Source organism: Giraffa tippelskirchi, chromosome 5 (genome assembly GCF_054371585.1).
Source record: "Giraffa tippelskirchi isolate mGirTip1 chromosome 5, T2T-mGirTip1v1.2.pri, whole genome shotgun sequence".
NCBI classification, from domain to species: domain Eukaryota; kingdom Metazoa; phylum Chordata; class Mammalia; order Artiodactyla; family Giraffidae; genus Giraffa; species Giraffa tippelskirchi.
The window spans coordinates 29,168,222-29,182,231 of NC_137279.1; the positions used below are offsets into that span (position 1 = coordinate 29,168,222).

Genomic DNA, 14,010 nt, shown 5'->3' on the forward strand with positions numbered 1-14,010 from the left:
ACTGCCCCCAGGCTGGTGGGAGAAGGCCATGGGGACCAGGGTCTGGGCCTGTAACTTCCCGGACCCTTGGAGGGCCACTTTTGGGGTAACCTTCAGGCCCCAGCTGCCTTGCCCTTCTGGGGTCAGACTCCTTGGCCCCAGGACTGCCCAGGGCCCTCATCCCATCTGCCTTACGTGCAATGTCGGCTCATGGTGATGGGCTGTGGGTGACCACCACTGGGCAGGGCTGGGGGCTGGGTGTTGGGAACCAGAAGCGGCTGTGGACTCATCCTGGGTCTGGGTGGTGGTCACCTTGGACCTCTTGCCAGTGTTCTGACCTGGGGAGCTGCCCCCTGCACTATGCTCTTGGGCCCCCTCCCTCCTCCCCACCATCACGTGGTTTGCTGAGGCCTCCCTCCTGTCCTGCTGATGAGGACACTGGGGTTTGCCCAGGCAGGAGAGGTGGGTACCAGGCTGGCTGAAGGCAATGTTGGCATGAGGCTGAGGGGCAACTGTCCTAACAGCTGGCATACCTGGGGGTGGAGGGAGGGAATGGGGCCCAGTGTGGGAAGGGCAGCACTGACCCTTGCTCCCTGACCTTTGCCCTAAGCTTTCCACAACTCTCCCTACAGTCTGGGGCCCAAACCAGCTGGGTGGTTTGGCCTCCTGGGTCTGCAGCTGCTCCAAGCTCTGACCCCATCTGTCCACTCCACTATCCATACCCACCTCAGATTCCTGGGGGTGTCCAGGAAGCCCTGCTGGTGGGCCTGTCTCCAAGAGCTGGGGGTTCCTGGGGGCTGCACTGTGGAGCCCTAAGGATCGCTCAGCCTCTGACATGGGGCCACCTGGGCTCGGCTGTTGTGTGCAACTTTCTTGAGAGTGACTTGGGCAGATGGCAGGAGGGGCCAGGTGAGCCCCCTCCTCTCCTCCGAGATGGGACATGGTTCTGGCCCTCCTGCGCCTTCTCATACCAGGTCTCACTCCTGCTAGCCCACCCTGGGGGTCCTGAGGCCCCAAGCACAGTGTCAGTGGGGGATGACCCAGCTGGTGAGGCCAAAGACCCTCCCTGTGGAAGGGATCCTCAGCCAGCGCCAGCTCTTCCAAAGCCAGGGGACCCTCTATCTTCTGTTGGCCATCGAGCCCCAAGTCTTGTGACACTAGGGGTGGCCAGGGAGCCCCCTCGTGGGGGAGCACACTACAAGGAGCAGAGTCTCAGTCCCGCCAGTGTTGGCCCCTGGGCGATGCAGCGGTCAGAGGTGGAGTGGGAGGGTTGGCCGTGGTGGAGGAGGATGAGGGGCTGCCTGAGGCCAGCTTGGTCTCAAGCCCCTGCTCTGGCCTAGATGACGGGCGTGACCCTTGAGAGCTGCCGCGACATCATTGAGCAATTTGAACCCTGCCCAGAGAACAAGAGTAAAGGGGCAATGGGCATCGATGGTGAGTGGGTGCCACAATGGCCCAGCTGTGCTGCCAGGCCAGCGGGGTGCCAAAGGGGCCACGTGCCATGAGGGTGGGTGGTCTTGACATGAGCCCAGTGTGGGACTGGCACACGGGGGCTAAACCCCTCGCTGCCCTCCGCCCCACGCTCCTCCCCACAGGCTTCACCAACTACACGCGGAGCCCAGCCGGTGACATCTTCAACCCAGAGCACCACTGCGTGCACCAGGACATGACACGGCCGCTGAGCCACTACTTCATAACCTCGTCTCACAACACCTACCTCGTGGGCGACCAGCTCATGTCTCAGTCGAGGGCGGATATGTACGCCTGGGTCCTGCAGGCCGGCTGCCGCTGTGTGGAGGGTGAGTGCTGGGCTCTGGGACCCTGCAACCCCACTCGGCCCTGGGGGCTGGGCCTTGGCTGTGGGCTGGCCTCTCCGAGGAGCCCTGTGTCTGGCAGGGGCTGGCATAGGTCTCTCTTGGTGTTAACTGCGGAGCAAGAAGACTGCCTCCAGTTAGAGCCCATGGGCTATGGGTCCCTGGGCCTTGGTGGTCCAGTCCCTGGAACCCACTGAGGTCTGCCTGCCTGCAGTGGACTGCTGGGATGGGCCTGATGGGGAGCCCATTGTGCACCATGGCTACACGCTGACCTCCAAGATCCTCTTCAAAGACGTCATTGAAACCATCAACAAGTACGCCTTCATCAAGAATGAGTGAGTGACTGGGACTGGGGGACTGGCTTGGGGGGGTAGGTAGGGGAGGGAATTAAGGGGTTCTTCCTGCCCCTCCCCCACATCCTTTCTGGGGAGCAGTGGTTTTAGTGGCCAAGGGGCTGGTTTCAGGCTTTCTTGTTGAGGATGAGGGGCAGGGAAGGGGTGGAGGAGGGGAGAGGCGGTGGGTGCAAGAGCAGCACGGGCTGGGAGGGGCATGTTTGTCAGCAACCCCGCCCCCACACACTCGGTGGCAACACCAGGTATCAGACGCCTCCAACAGTGGCTCTGGCACTGACTGTCCTTAAGAAGCTGCTCTGCATCCAGACTCACTTTGCTGTCACTCAGCTGTGGCTATAGACACTATTGAGCGAAATCCAGTTTAGTTTCTGAAAATAGAAGACCGCCTCCCCACACTGTTAGTTACCCCAAATCAGCGAGGCTTGCAGGCAAGGGAAGAACTAATTGAATGAAGAGGAGAAGGAGACTGACTTAAGAACTAGAAACAGAGGAGTTGCTCTGGGAGGACCTGGCCCAGGCTCTGTCTCGGAAGGGAGTGGGCATGGGGAACCTCTGCAGGACAACCTGGCCTCTGGAACTGCAGGTGTGGGGGCATCCTGGGCAGTGGGGCTGGGACACACAGGTCTCCCTAATCTGCCAAGAAACCAGGGGCCTGCTGGGGTCTCGGGAAGGGGCTCACACCTCCCATGCCAGCATGATGTTTGCAGGCACATGGTTCTCACCTGAGAACTGAGGAGAGAAGCACCTTTGCCCCAGGCCCTGCCTCCCTGCATCACAGGACTCACCCATCTCTTGCTCTAGTTTGTGACTTCTAGGTTGGGGTCACTTACATTTTCTAAAAGAATTATGTTGCCTTTTGGCAAAAATCCAAGTAACTGTGCACATGACTGAAAAGAATAAATCAAACAACTGAAGAGCCTATTACAAAAATGCCCACACTGCTCTCCTCACCTGCACCACACAGGTCATAGCTGGGCCAGGCTGTTTGGGCCAACACTGGGCCCCAGGGCCACACACTGGACAGTGTCTCCAGGATCTCAGTGAATGGGAATCTTTCTCACAGTCTGTCCATTGCTCCACATTGCACCTCAGTTCAGTCCACGTCATTTTTTGACCATGACTTGCTTGAACGTTTCCTTTTTTTTCCCCTGGAGTTTCTAATTGCCTTTGGCTCTTTTCTTATGGGGAGAAGAAGTACATGCCTTCTTTACCCACCCTCAAGGTCTCCTGGTTCCTATCCTCCACACTCAGTTGCTTTTTTTTTTTTTTAATTTTATTTATTTATTTTTGGCTGTGCTGGGTGGATTCTCTTATTGCAGTGTACAGGCTCCAGGGCACTCAGGCTTCAGTAGTTGTGGCTCACGGGCTTAGTTGATTCCCGAGGCATGTGGAATCTTCCCAGACCAGGGATTGAACCCATATCCTCTGCATTGGCAGGTGGATTTTTAACCGCTGGGCCACAGGGAAAAGTCCTCACCCTCCCACAGTGACTGGCAGCTGCATCTCTCCGGGGGCCCCTATGAAGACCTCTTCTCCTCACGCAGTGCTGCAGGTGACCTGCAGTCCTACATGGTGGGACCTGGCCTTCCCCTGGCCTCATCCTGCTCCTTCCATCTTGGGGCCACAGGTACCCAGTGATCCTGTCCATTGAGAACCACTGCAGTGTTATCCAGCAGAAGAAGATGGCCCAGTATCTGACCGACATTCTTGGGGACAAGCTGGACCTGTCATCAGTGAGCATCGAGGATGCCACCACGCTGCCCTCTCCCCAGGTGCTCAAGGGCAAGATCCTGGTGAAGGTGAGACCCTCCCTGCCCTTCCCAGCACCGGCATCCTGCTGAGCCTCTGACCTTCGATCTCTGACCTGCGGTCAGGGCAGGGCAGGGCCCTGCCCCAGACCGGCTGGGGTTCCACACCATCTGTGATAGATTTGAGGGGTCAGTACAAGACCTGCCCCTGCCTTGGCCTCCATCTCCCCACGAAGGTCCCTCAACCTGGGGCCCTCGGCATGCATATCAGGGTATGTCCCTCCCATGATGCTGCTGCAGGGCTGGCCCTGCCCCTGGCATTCCCCTGGCCCTGCCCCTGGCCTGAGAGCCACAGTCAAGTTTGGGAAAGGCGCCCACCCTTAGCGGCTGCTCCTGTGGGTACTGGCCTCCTAGAGCTTCCCGCAGGGCCCCTCTCATGGCCCACCTGCTCCTCCAGGGCAAGAAGCTCCCAGCCAACATCAGCGAGGATGCTGAAGAGGGCGAGGTGTCTGATGAGGACAGTGCAGACGAGATTGATGAGGACTGCAAGCTCCTCAATGGGGATGTGAGTCGGGGGGGACCTTCTTCCCAGATTGGGGAGCCACAGCCATGAAGGGCCGGCTCATGGCCTGGTTATGGGATGGAGGCAGCAGGGACAGAGGGGCATGGGGCAGCTTGAGGGTAAGTTGCACAGCTGCCAAGCTGCTGGGCATGCACTTGGCCTGGGCCACAGGGAGCCCCCCTGCCCAGCCACCCCCCCACAGAATACAAACCCTGAGTTCCCAGTGAGCAACTGTCACCTCTTTTCCCGGCATCGTGAGGCTGGGGCAGTGCTGAGAGGCTGAGGAGTCAGCACCAGCCTCGAGCAGCGGAGGAATGGGCCATGGGGAGGTGGCCATGGGGAGGTGGGGGGCCTCTAATTAGCATCCTCCCTTTTCTGGGCGCTGCTGAGGTATTCTTTCTCCCTGAGGGGCCATTGGATGAGAAAGCCCTGCTGACTAATTGTTTTAGAAAGCCCTGAGGCAGTGGATTCTTCCCGCTCTGGGTGGGCCTGTGCATTTCCCTGCCTGGCCCAAGGCAATGGTAAACCTTACGTCTGCACTGGCCCCCTTGCACCCACTGTACCCTGGGCGTGGGGGTGCCCAGATACCCTGCCGCACTGGGGCTGCTCCCCACCCCCATTCATCTCCTCCAGACACAGGGTGGCCGGTGGTCGGTTCCTGATCTTGAGCCGCCCTGAGCGCATAGTGGCAGCTGGGCGCCTGTGACTTGTCTGTGGGTTCCACGGCAGCGTGGTGCAGCTGAAGGAGGCAGGCATTGGAATCAGACGGGCCTGGGTCTGCTTGCACCATCTGGGGCCCCAGGACAAATTGCACACCTACTGTGCACCCCGGGGGAGCTGGGTGGGGGTGAGGACCAGCACTGTGATGCAGGACTGCATGTGGTCAGTGCCAAGTGTGAGAGGAGGGGTAGGGTGGCGCTGGCCCTGCCGAGACCCCGGACGCTGTCCGCACTGCTGCCCGCAGGCCGGGGACGGAGGCCAATGAGCTGGCTGTCCGCCTCTCACAGGCCTCCACCAACCGGAAACGTGTGGAAAACATTGCCAAGAGGAAACTGGATTTCCTAATGAAGGAGTCCAAGATTCGGGACTGTGAGGACCCCAGCGACTTCACCGTGTCCACGCTGCCCCCGCCTGGCAAACTTGGGCACAAGACAGAGGCCAAAAAGGTGAGAGCCCTGAGGCAATGAGGGGGGTTGCCTGCAGCTGGGAGAGGGGCTGGCACGTGAGGTCTCTGCACATCTGCACACACACCTGCACACACACACACCTACATACACCTGCACACACACACACCTACATACATCTGCACACTCATACCTGCACACACACACACCTACATCTGCATACACACCTACATCTGCACACACACACCCCCATGCGCACATACACTGCCCCTGCATATATCCACCCCTGGTCCTCTAGGAGCTCACACCTGGCTCTTCCGAGTCTCATCTTGAAAGACCTGCAGCCGTCAATGTCACAAGGCAGATGACCACGGTGGGGCCGCCCCATTCGTATGGCTGACTGTTTGTCCCCAGAGGCCTGTGGGCAACTCCTCTAGCCCCCACCCTCCCCATCTGTGGGCAGGAGCGGATGGCAGCCCCCAAGGCACCTCCAGCTACTCCCAGAAGAGGACTTGGGCATGGCCTCGGGGGTCTGGTGGTGACTGGGAGGGGCTCAGAGCCCGGTGAGTCCTGGCAGCTGTCCAGCTGCCCCATGCCCGGAGGCCCCCAGCCTCACAGGGAAGCGTGGCTGAACTCTGGGAAGTACCTTCGCAGGGAGAACAGTGTGGGAGCTGTCAGGGCAGACGTAAAGCCTGGGGGCCAGGCTGGGCTGGCCAGGACCAGCGGCTGTGGTGCTGTCTAGAGGGACTGGCTGACACTGGAGGAGGGTCACATCAGCAGAGTGGCCTGGGGGGAACCCCATGGGGGCTGTGATGATCAGGGTGGCTGGTCCTAGGGCTAGGAGGGTGCCAGTTGGTCCTGCAGACCCCATTTTGCGAGATGAGACACATCCGGCTCTGTGTGCTGGTGGGAGGGGCTGACGTGGCCCTGCTGCCCACACCCCCCACCACCAAGGATGGAGAGGGGTACTGTCTCCCTGCCAAGCTGGGGTGCCAGGAGAGGGGGTGGGTGACAGCGGATTCTGGCCCTGGCCGCAGCACTTCTTCAGGATGCCGGGCCAGCATGCACCTCTTTGCTCTGTGCCCAGATTCAGGGGCACTGCTGTGCTGGGTGACCATGGGGTTTCAGGCGAGGGTTAAAGAGCCAAGAAGTGTGTCAGCCTTGCTGGCTGCAAACACCGTGAATACAGATTCCCATGCCTCTGCCAGCTCATGGGTTTCCTGAGCGCCTCCGTTACCCAGGGTCTGCAGCTTGGGCTTTGCACCAGCGCCCCTCCATGTAGCCTGCCAGCCGGTGGGAGACAGGACTCCCCGGTGGGTGGAGGAGGGGACCAGGGTCGGGAAAGCAGCGGAGTTGGTGGGGGTGGCGACTCCCAGGAGCCTCCTGACACTGCAGGCAGTGTCTCCAGCCAGGTGCCCCCTCTCTAGCATGTGAGCAGAGAAGGCATCCGGGGGGATGGACCTGTGGCTGTCCCCACCCCTCTTTGCTGGGCCTGAGGGCCTCCTTTCCCTTGCTCCAGCTCCAGGCTCCCTGCCTGGTGACCAGAACCCAGACCTGAAGGGCTCCGCTCATCTGCTGGGTGAGGCCAGTGGACTGAGGGAGGAGTATGTGCAGAGGCCCCCCCAGGGGTGTGTGTACAAGCTCACACACAGGGTGTGTACGTCTGGCTGAAGCCCCTCCCTGACAGGGAACGTCGGCTGCAAAACCAGCTCCTGCCATGGCGTGGCAGGCGCACCCTGAACAAAGCTGGGAGGGTTGTGGGGGCATCTGTGGAAAGGGCTGGGGGGGCAGCTGGTGGTAGCTGCAGCAAGTGGCCTCAGGGACACGGGCACAGGCTTCCAGCCACTCCAGGGGTGTAACTGAGCTTCAGCATGGTTTCCGTAGATGTCTCAGCAGGTAAAGAATCTGCCTGCAATGCGGGAGACCTGGGTTCAATCCCTGGGTTGGGCAGATCCTCCGGAGAAGGGAATGGCTACCCACTCCAGTATTCTGGCCTGGAGAATTCCATGGACTGTATAGTCCATGTTGTCACAAAGAGTCAGACACGACAGAGTGGCTTTCGCTTTCATGGATGACAGCTTTGGGCTTCAATGACAGATGACAGAGGTGGACAGGCCACAGTGCTGCCAGGACTGAGCCCCTTCCTGGTGAAGGGGGCAGGGGCCGGGAGGGGAGCCACCCACACGTGTGTTCTGTAAATGGTGGTGAGGAGGCTCAGTCCTGTGGCTTCAGGAGACTTGCTGCAGCCCCAAGTGCAAGCAGTGGATGGCCACAGCCCTGGGGACTGTCTAAGGAGATAACACCTCTGCCGCTGTTAGAAGCAGGTCAGGGCTCCTGAGCTTGGGATCCTCAAACGAGGATTACATAAGCAGGCACTCCACGGAATATTCCAGACACACTGATGGTATTCATTATGCAATCACCATCCATGGGGAAGAATCAGAACTGGGCACTTAGTGAGTTTAGAGCGGGGCATTATGGGGAGCTGATTCAGCCAGGCCCCTGCTCCTGGCAACCGCCTCTGTGTACCCCATTTGGGTGGGGACTGTGCCTCCCGAGGGCCTGGGGCAGCGGCCAGCCCAAGGCCCAGCTACCCCCTTCCTCCAGGCCCCTCTCAGCTCCCCCTCTTCCAGGAAGGAGACACTGGGAGGAGCTGCCTGCCTGTGTCCCTGGCCTGGTCTGAGGCTGGGCTCACTTGGCCCCCTGTCTGTCTCTGCTTCCAGTTCGAGGAGGACGTGGAGATTGGGGAGGAGGCCGGAACCAGCCGTCGGAACAGCCGGCTTCTCGTGGGCAGCTTCTCCAAGCGCAAGGTCTGCCGGGCTCCCAGGCAGGGAGCCTGCCCCTATGTCCCCCAGCCAGAGATGGGGCAGGGGCTTCTCTAGCCCTGAGGGTCCCTGGGATTCCTGGTTGCCTTCTTGGGCTACAGGTGCCAGGTGTGGATCCTTGGTCAGGGCTGGATGGAGCAGGTGTCTCGATGGCCCTCCCTTGGTCGACAGTGGCCAATGCCCAGAGCTCAGGTCCTCCAGGGCCCAGGTTGAGCAGGGCACTGCAGAGGAGGGGCAAGCCCAGCTGCAGCGTGGGTGCCAGGACCCCAGTTCAGCAGGTCCTTCCTTCCCCAAGCCTGAGGCTCCACCCATCTTGACTCTGCCCTCCTTCTGCACAGAAAAAGAGCAGCAAGCTGAAGAAGGCGGCCAGTGTGGAGGAGGGGGACGAGGACCTGGACTCCCAAGGCAGCCAGAGCCGGGGGTCAGTGCCCACCTCCATCCTCGGCCCTTGAAGAGATGGCTGTGTGGAAAGTGCTGAGGCCGCTGTTCTGGCAACAGCAGGCGTCAGATGCGCAGGCTCAGAGGAGACATGGAGGCCTGAGGCAGGGAACCCAGGGTGCAGGGCTGGCAGCTCCCTGTGCTCCTTTCCTTAGGATTGGTCAGGGTCGGTGCCCTTCCTTGGGTTCAGCACCTGCCCCCTCCCCCAGCGTCACCTCTCAGTGCATCCATGTGTGACCCGAGCCCTGGAATACACGGGCACAGTGGGCGCCTGATGGACGCTCCCCAGAGCTTCAAGGGGAGGAGTGTGACCCAGATCCTGACCCCAACAACCCCCTCCCACAGGGCCGCCCGGCAGAAGAAGACTATGAAGCTGTCTCGGGCCCTCTCGGACCTGGTCAAGTACACCAAGTCTGTGGGCACCCACGACGTGGAGACGGAGGGTGAGGGGCCGCTACAAGTGGGGTCCTGGGAGGGGCGGGGGCCATTGGGATGGGGTCGTCGGGACAGGGCAATGCCCTGAGGGCCCTCGGGGACGGGGACATTGGGACGGGCTGTGGAGGGGGTGGGGCCATTGGAGGCAGGGCCCGGTGGAGGGGCGGGGCCCTGGAGGTGGGCGGTGCCACGGGGGCGGGGTCATTGGGGACACGGCCCGGTGAGAGGCAGGGCCACTGGGACGGAGTCCAGTGGGGGTACCCCCAGACCCGGTGCCCTGACGGTGCCCGTTCGGCCCACAGTGGGGTCCAGCTGGCAGGTGTCCTCCTTCAGTGAGACCAAGGCTCAGCAGATCCTGCAGCAGAAGCCGGCGCAGTACTTGCGCTTCAACCAGCACCAGCTCTCGCGCATCTACCCCTCCTCCTACCGCGTGGACTCCAGCAACTACAACCCGCAGCCCTTCTGGAACACCGGCTGCCAGATGGGTGGGTGCCTGGGTCCTGGGGTGGCAGAGGCGGCTGAGGCGGCGAGGGGGATGTGGCCGGGTACTCCGCAGTCGCTCCGCTTAGCTCTCTCGCCCCTGACTCGGGAGAATCTTGGAGGTATCCAGTCACCCTCACCAGGATGGCACTGGTGAGGACCCTGGGGGTGGGGGCCTTAGAACCCCAAGGTAAGGTGGTGGAAGACCCAGTCTGCCCAAGCTCTGCCCCTGTGAAGGGGCTGCTGTGCAGGCTCTAGGAAAGTCCTGCCGGGTTGCACGGCCCTGGTTGTGCCCAGTGTGACCCCAGCAGACTTGGGCTCCCTGGCAGTGCAGAGGTGGGCCGCATGCTGACCCGGCCACCTTGTGTCCTTCCTGGCAGTCGCCCTGAACTACCAGTCGGAGGGGCGGATGCTGCAGCTGAACCGGGCCAAGTTCAGCGCCAACGGCAGCTGTGGCTACGTGCTCAAGCCTCAGTGCATGTGCCAGGGTGAGGACATGGCCCCAGAACCCCCACCCCACCAGGATCTGGAGCCCCTCCCTAGCCCACCCCTACACGAAGTTCCCCGGGTGACGCACCCTTGAGTGAGGTCTGGCTGGGCACTTGCTCCTCCTTCTCAGACACTTCAGCTTCTCCCGGATGTGCTGAAAGCAACCTGTGGATCTCTTCCTGCTGACACCCTGGACCCTGTCCCCGAGCACCCAGTCCCCCATCCAGAGGCAGTGTGGCCTTGCACCCACGCTGAGCCCTCGTGGTTCACCCGTGGGGGAAACAAGCGGGGCCCACATCACTGGGTGGTCACAGAGGTGACTGGCCCCTCAGCACCCCTGCACTGGAGTGCTGCCTTCCCTCCCCCTCTTGCACCTGGGACTCCCGTCCGGTCGATGGGGGAGAGGTGGGAGTGGGTGCCCTGGGGCTGCCCCAGTGAGCTGGTGGGGGGCTCACCCTGCCTGGTCATCTTCTTGCCCCGGCCCCCCACAGGCATCTTCAACCCTAACTCTGAGGATCCCCTGCCTGGGCAGCTCAAGAAGCAGCTGGTGCTGCGGATCATCAGTGGTCAGCAGCTGCCCAAGCCGAGGGACTCGATGCTGGGGGACCGAGGGGAGGTAGGTGGGAGGGCCTGGGCAGGCGGGAGGGCCTGGGTGTCGGCCTGGGCCACGGTGCCACCCTGACTTGTGTACCAGATCATCGACCCCTTCGTGGAGGTGGAGGTCATCGGGCTCCCGGTGGACTGCAACAAGGAGCAGACCCGAGTGGTGGACGACAACGGTGAGCATGGGGGTGGGGTGGGGGTGTAGGAGGGGTGTGGGCACCCAGAGGCCAGCCTGTGCCCCCAGGCCCCATCACAGCTCCTGTGCTGGTGATGCTGGTCTGACTAGGTAGGGAAGGGCAAGGGCCGCAGCCTGTAACTCACATAACTGCCCAGGCTGCCCCCTCGGTGGGGAGCCCAGTGACAGCCACCTGGCCTTCCAGCGTTGCTTCTTTGTGCTGGCGACCCACCCAGGAGAAGCTACTGGGAGAGGGTGTGGGCCCAGGTGGCCTCCGGGTTGAAGTTGTGATGGGGACAGGCGTGCCTGAGAGGTGCGGGTGGGACAAAGGTGACAGACACCTCCTCCTGGTGGTCTCCAGGATTCAACCCCCTGTGGGAGGAGACTCTGGTGTTCACGGTGCACATGCCTGAGATAGCACTAGTGCGCTTCCTCGTCTGGGACCATGACCCCATTGGGCGTGACTTCATCGGCCAAAGGACGCTGGCCTTCAGCAGCATGATGCCAGGTGGGCAGGGGGCCAGTGAGGGTGGGGGAGGGCAGAGCACAGGGCCAGTGCCCCTACAGTGCATCCCCTGAGGGCCATCAGAGGGCTCTAGGACCGGGCGAGTTGGCTCCTGCCTTGCCTGGGCCTGGGGACACCGAGGGCGGTGAGGAGGAGGGTTCAAGGCTACAGCACTGTGTGGCTAGATGGGGGAGGGGAGCTCTAACCACAGAGCCCCTCAGCTCCCAGAGGAGGAAAAGATCCTTGCAGCTGAGGCAGTCCTGGGAGGCTTCCTGAAGGAAGCAGAGTCCCCAGGACCCGGCTCATGGGTTGTAATCAGGGCCTTGGAACATTTAAGTAGAATGTGGGGCCAGGGTGAGCATGCCCCCTGCTGTTTCAGGCTATCGGCATGTGTACCTGGAGGGGATGGAAGAGGCCTCTATCTTTGTCCACGTGGCTGTCAGTGATATCAGTGGTAAGGTGAGTGCCACCGACAAGGTCACTTGTCGTAAGGGGCATACCAGCCCCACCCCACCCCCTCCATCCCTGTCCCTGGTGGATATCTTGATGGGCCTGTGTCTCCATCCAGGAAGGGGTTGGCAGGGCCCCCGATGCACCTCCGCCAGCCCTGCCTCCGTGTCTGCCAGGATGTGGGAGCCATGGTCCTCCCCAGGCACCCCTGGTCCCTCCCATCTCCCCTGAGCCCCCCTCTACTGCTTGGGGCCCCTGGTTCTCTGTCCGTCCTTGAAGGCGTCTGCCTGGCTTTGCCCCCTGTCTCCCCCTCATCCCAGCACATTTACCCCAGGAGAAGGTCTGCTCCCACTTCCCCAGTGTGCAGAGCCCAGGGGCCCCTGGTTCTGTGTCCAGGGCCCAGCCGGGCTGTAGGAGGTCGTCTGTCAGGCACACACGGGGGTCCGTGCATCTCCCGGGACTAACCGTCTCTCTCCTGCCTTGCTCCTCGGCCCCGGGTGCTGCCAGCGGGGGCCCCACAGGCCACCCATCTCCATCGTGCGTCCGTGGTCGCCCTGTCTGTCCTGTGTCTCCATCTCCTCGCTGCACGCCTGCTGTCGGTGTCTCACGGCCTCACTCTGTCTCTTTGGTCTTGCAGTGGGCTTCTGTGTGTCCAAAGTCTACTTTTAGAAGCACAGCTCTGTTAGGAGCTCGAAGGTACCCCAGCACGGGGGTGGCATGGCCTGCCCGCCCCCACCTGCATGCTCAGGCCACCCCGTTAGCATCTGTGATTCCTGGTAGCATTTTGCAGACTGTCAGCTCACGTGACGGGAGTCGGGATGTGGTTCCGGGTCCCCTGGGCCATCCTCAGGCACAGAGCAGCATTTACGAGGCAGGTCCAGGACTTCAGCCAGGCCTCCCGTGTGTCCGCCCCGAGGTCCGGCCCGTCTCTTCTTGCCCCTCCCTGTGTCTGGTCCTCTAGCTGCCAGCCCTCCTGGCACCTGTGCTCTGCCCTCCTCCTCCTTCTGTGTGCACCACCCCCCAACTGCCTGCGTGCCCCTCTGAACTCTCTGTGCCTTGATGCCCCGTGCTGGGGGTGGGGAGGAGGGGAGAGGCCCCAGGGACCAGGAGCTTGAATTCTGGACCTTCCTCTAAATGACTTTCTCGCCGACTCTGACCAAATTGCTCTGGATTTGGGATCTTGAATCAGGCAGCTGATTCAAGTGCTGGCTACTAATGCCTCCACCCTGAAGTGCCCCGTGTCGTGGGCACTGTGACTGTTTGCAGGGTCTCTGCATGCAAGGACCCAGTTGGCCTGTCCGGTGTTGACCGAGGCACTTGCCAGCTGGTCCTGGGGACCCTGGCTGCCCTCCGCAGTCAGGGAGGCTATGGGGAGAGGCCTTGCAGGGACCTCCTGGGCCTGGCTGCCCAGGAAGGCCCTGGGCCAGCATTGGTTCAGGGGGCACCAAGCGAGCGTGGGCCCTGCTCCTGAGGCCCCGTGACCAGAGAGCAGGGCAAGGCTGGAAGCGTGGCCTGGCAGGAGCCTGGAAAGGCCTCCTGGAAGAGGCACTGCTCCAGGCAGTGGGCTGGGCAGGGGCCTGGGCGAGGGCGCGGGGCTGCACCTGACTGTGCTTGCTGCCTCAGCCGCAGTGCCTGGGGTGGGTGAACGGGACCGGGGCTGCTCCATTGGGTTCTCACCCCGCCATGCTCTCTGCACCAGCCCTGTGCCAGCCTGCCCTCAGAGCTGGGGGCCGAGGGCTGGAGGGGTGCAACGTGCAGTGGGCACGGGACTGAGGCCCAGATCTCTGCTTAGGAAATCCTCCAGCCCTTCCTGGGACACTTGCCCTGAGACCTGCAGCCTCTCCGCCAGTGCCCACTCACTCCACCCGGTGCAGGCTGGGTTGAGGCTGCAGATGCAGCCGCCGCTGAACCTGGTAGAGACGCCCCGGAGACCCTCCTCCTTAGGCTCAGCCCTGAGTGGTGCCCCAAAGCGTGCTGGTCCCTCGGGCTGCACCTTCTGGAGCTCAGCTGGATGGGGCTGGGCGGTCACC

The 14,010-nt window shown here is 62.0% G+C and overlaps 1 protein-coding gene across 1 annotated transcript in view; it reads left to right on the forward strand.

Annotated features, from left to right (window-relative positions):
• Positions 1–14,010, forward strand: part of PLCH2 (phospholipase C eta 2) — a 66,199-nt gene that overhangs the window by 48,584 nt on the left and 3,605 nt on the right. Inside the window, exons 7-21 of the mRNA XM_081488417.1 lie at positions 1,320–1,413; positions 1,575–1,778; positions 2,008–2,128; positions 3,774–3,945; positions 4,352–4,459; positions 5,464–5,622; positions 8,313–8,390; positions 8,744–8,826; positions 9,189–9,286; positions 9,581–9,763; positions 10,139–10,246; positions 10,739–10,863; positions 10,942–11,026; positions 11,387–11,533; positions 11,910–11,989. Coding sequence (XP_081344543.1) covers positions 1,320–1,413; positions 1,575–1,778; positions 2,008–2,128; positions 3,774–3,945; positions 4,352–4,459; positions 5,464–5,622; positions 8,313–8,390; positions 8,744–8,826; positions 9,189–9,286; positions 9,581–9,763; positions 10,139–10,246; positions 10,739–10,863; positions 10,942–11,026; positions 11,387–11,533; positions 11,910–11,989 — 1,845 coding nt within the window. The remainder of the gene's footprint in view (positions 1–1,319; positions 1,414–1,574; positions 1,779–2,007; positions 2,129–3,773; positions 3,946–4,351; positions 4,460–5,463; positions 5,623–8,312; positions 8,391–8,743; positions 8,827–9,188; positions 9,287–9,580; positions 9,764–10,138; positions 10,247–10,738; positions 10,864–10,941; positions 11,027–11,386; positions 11,534–11,909; positions 11,990–14,010) is intronic.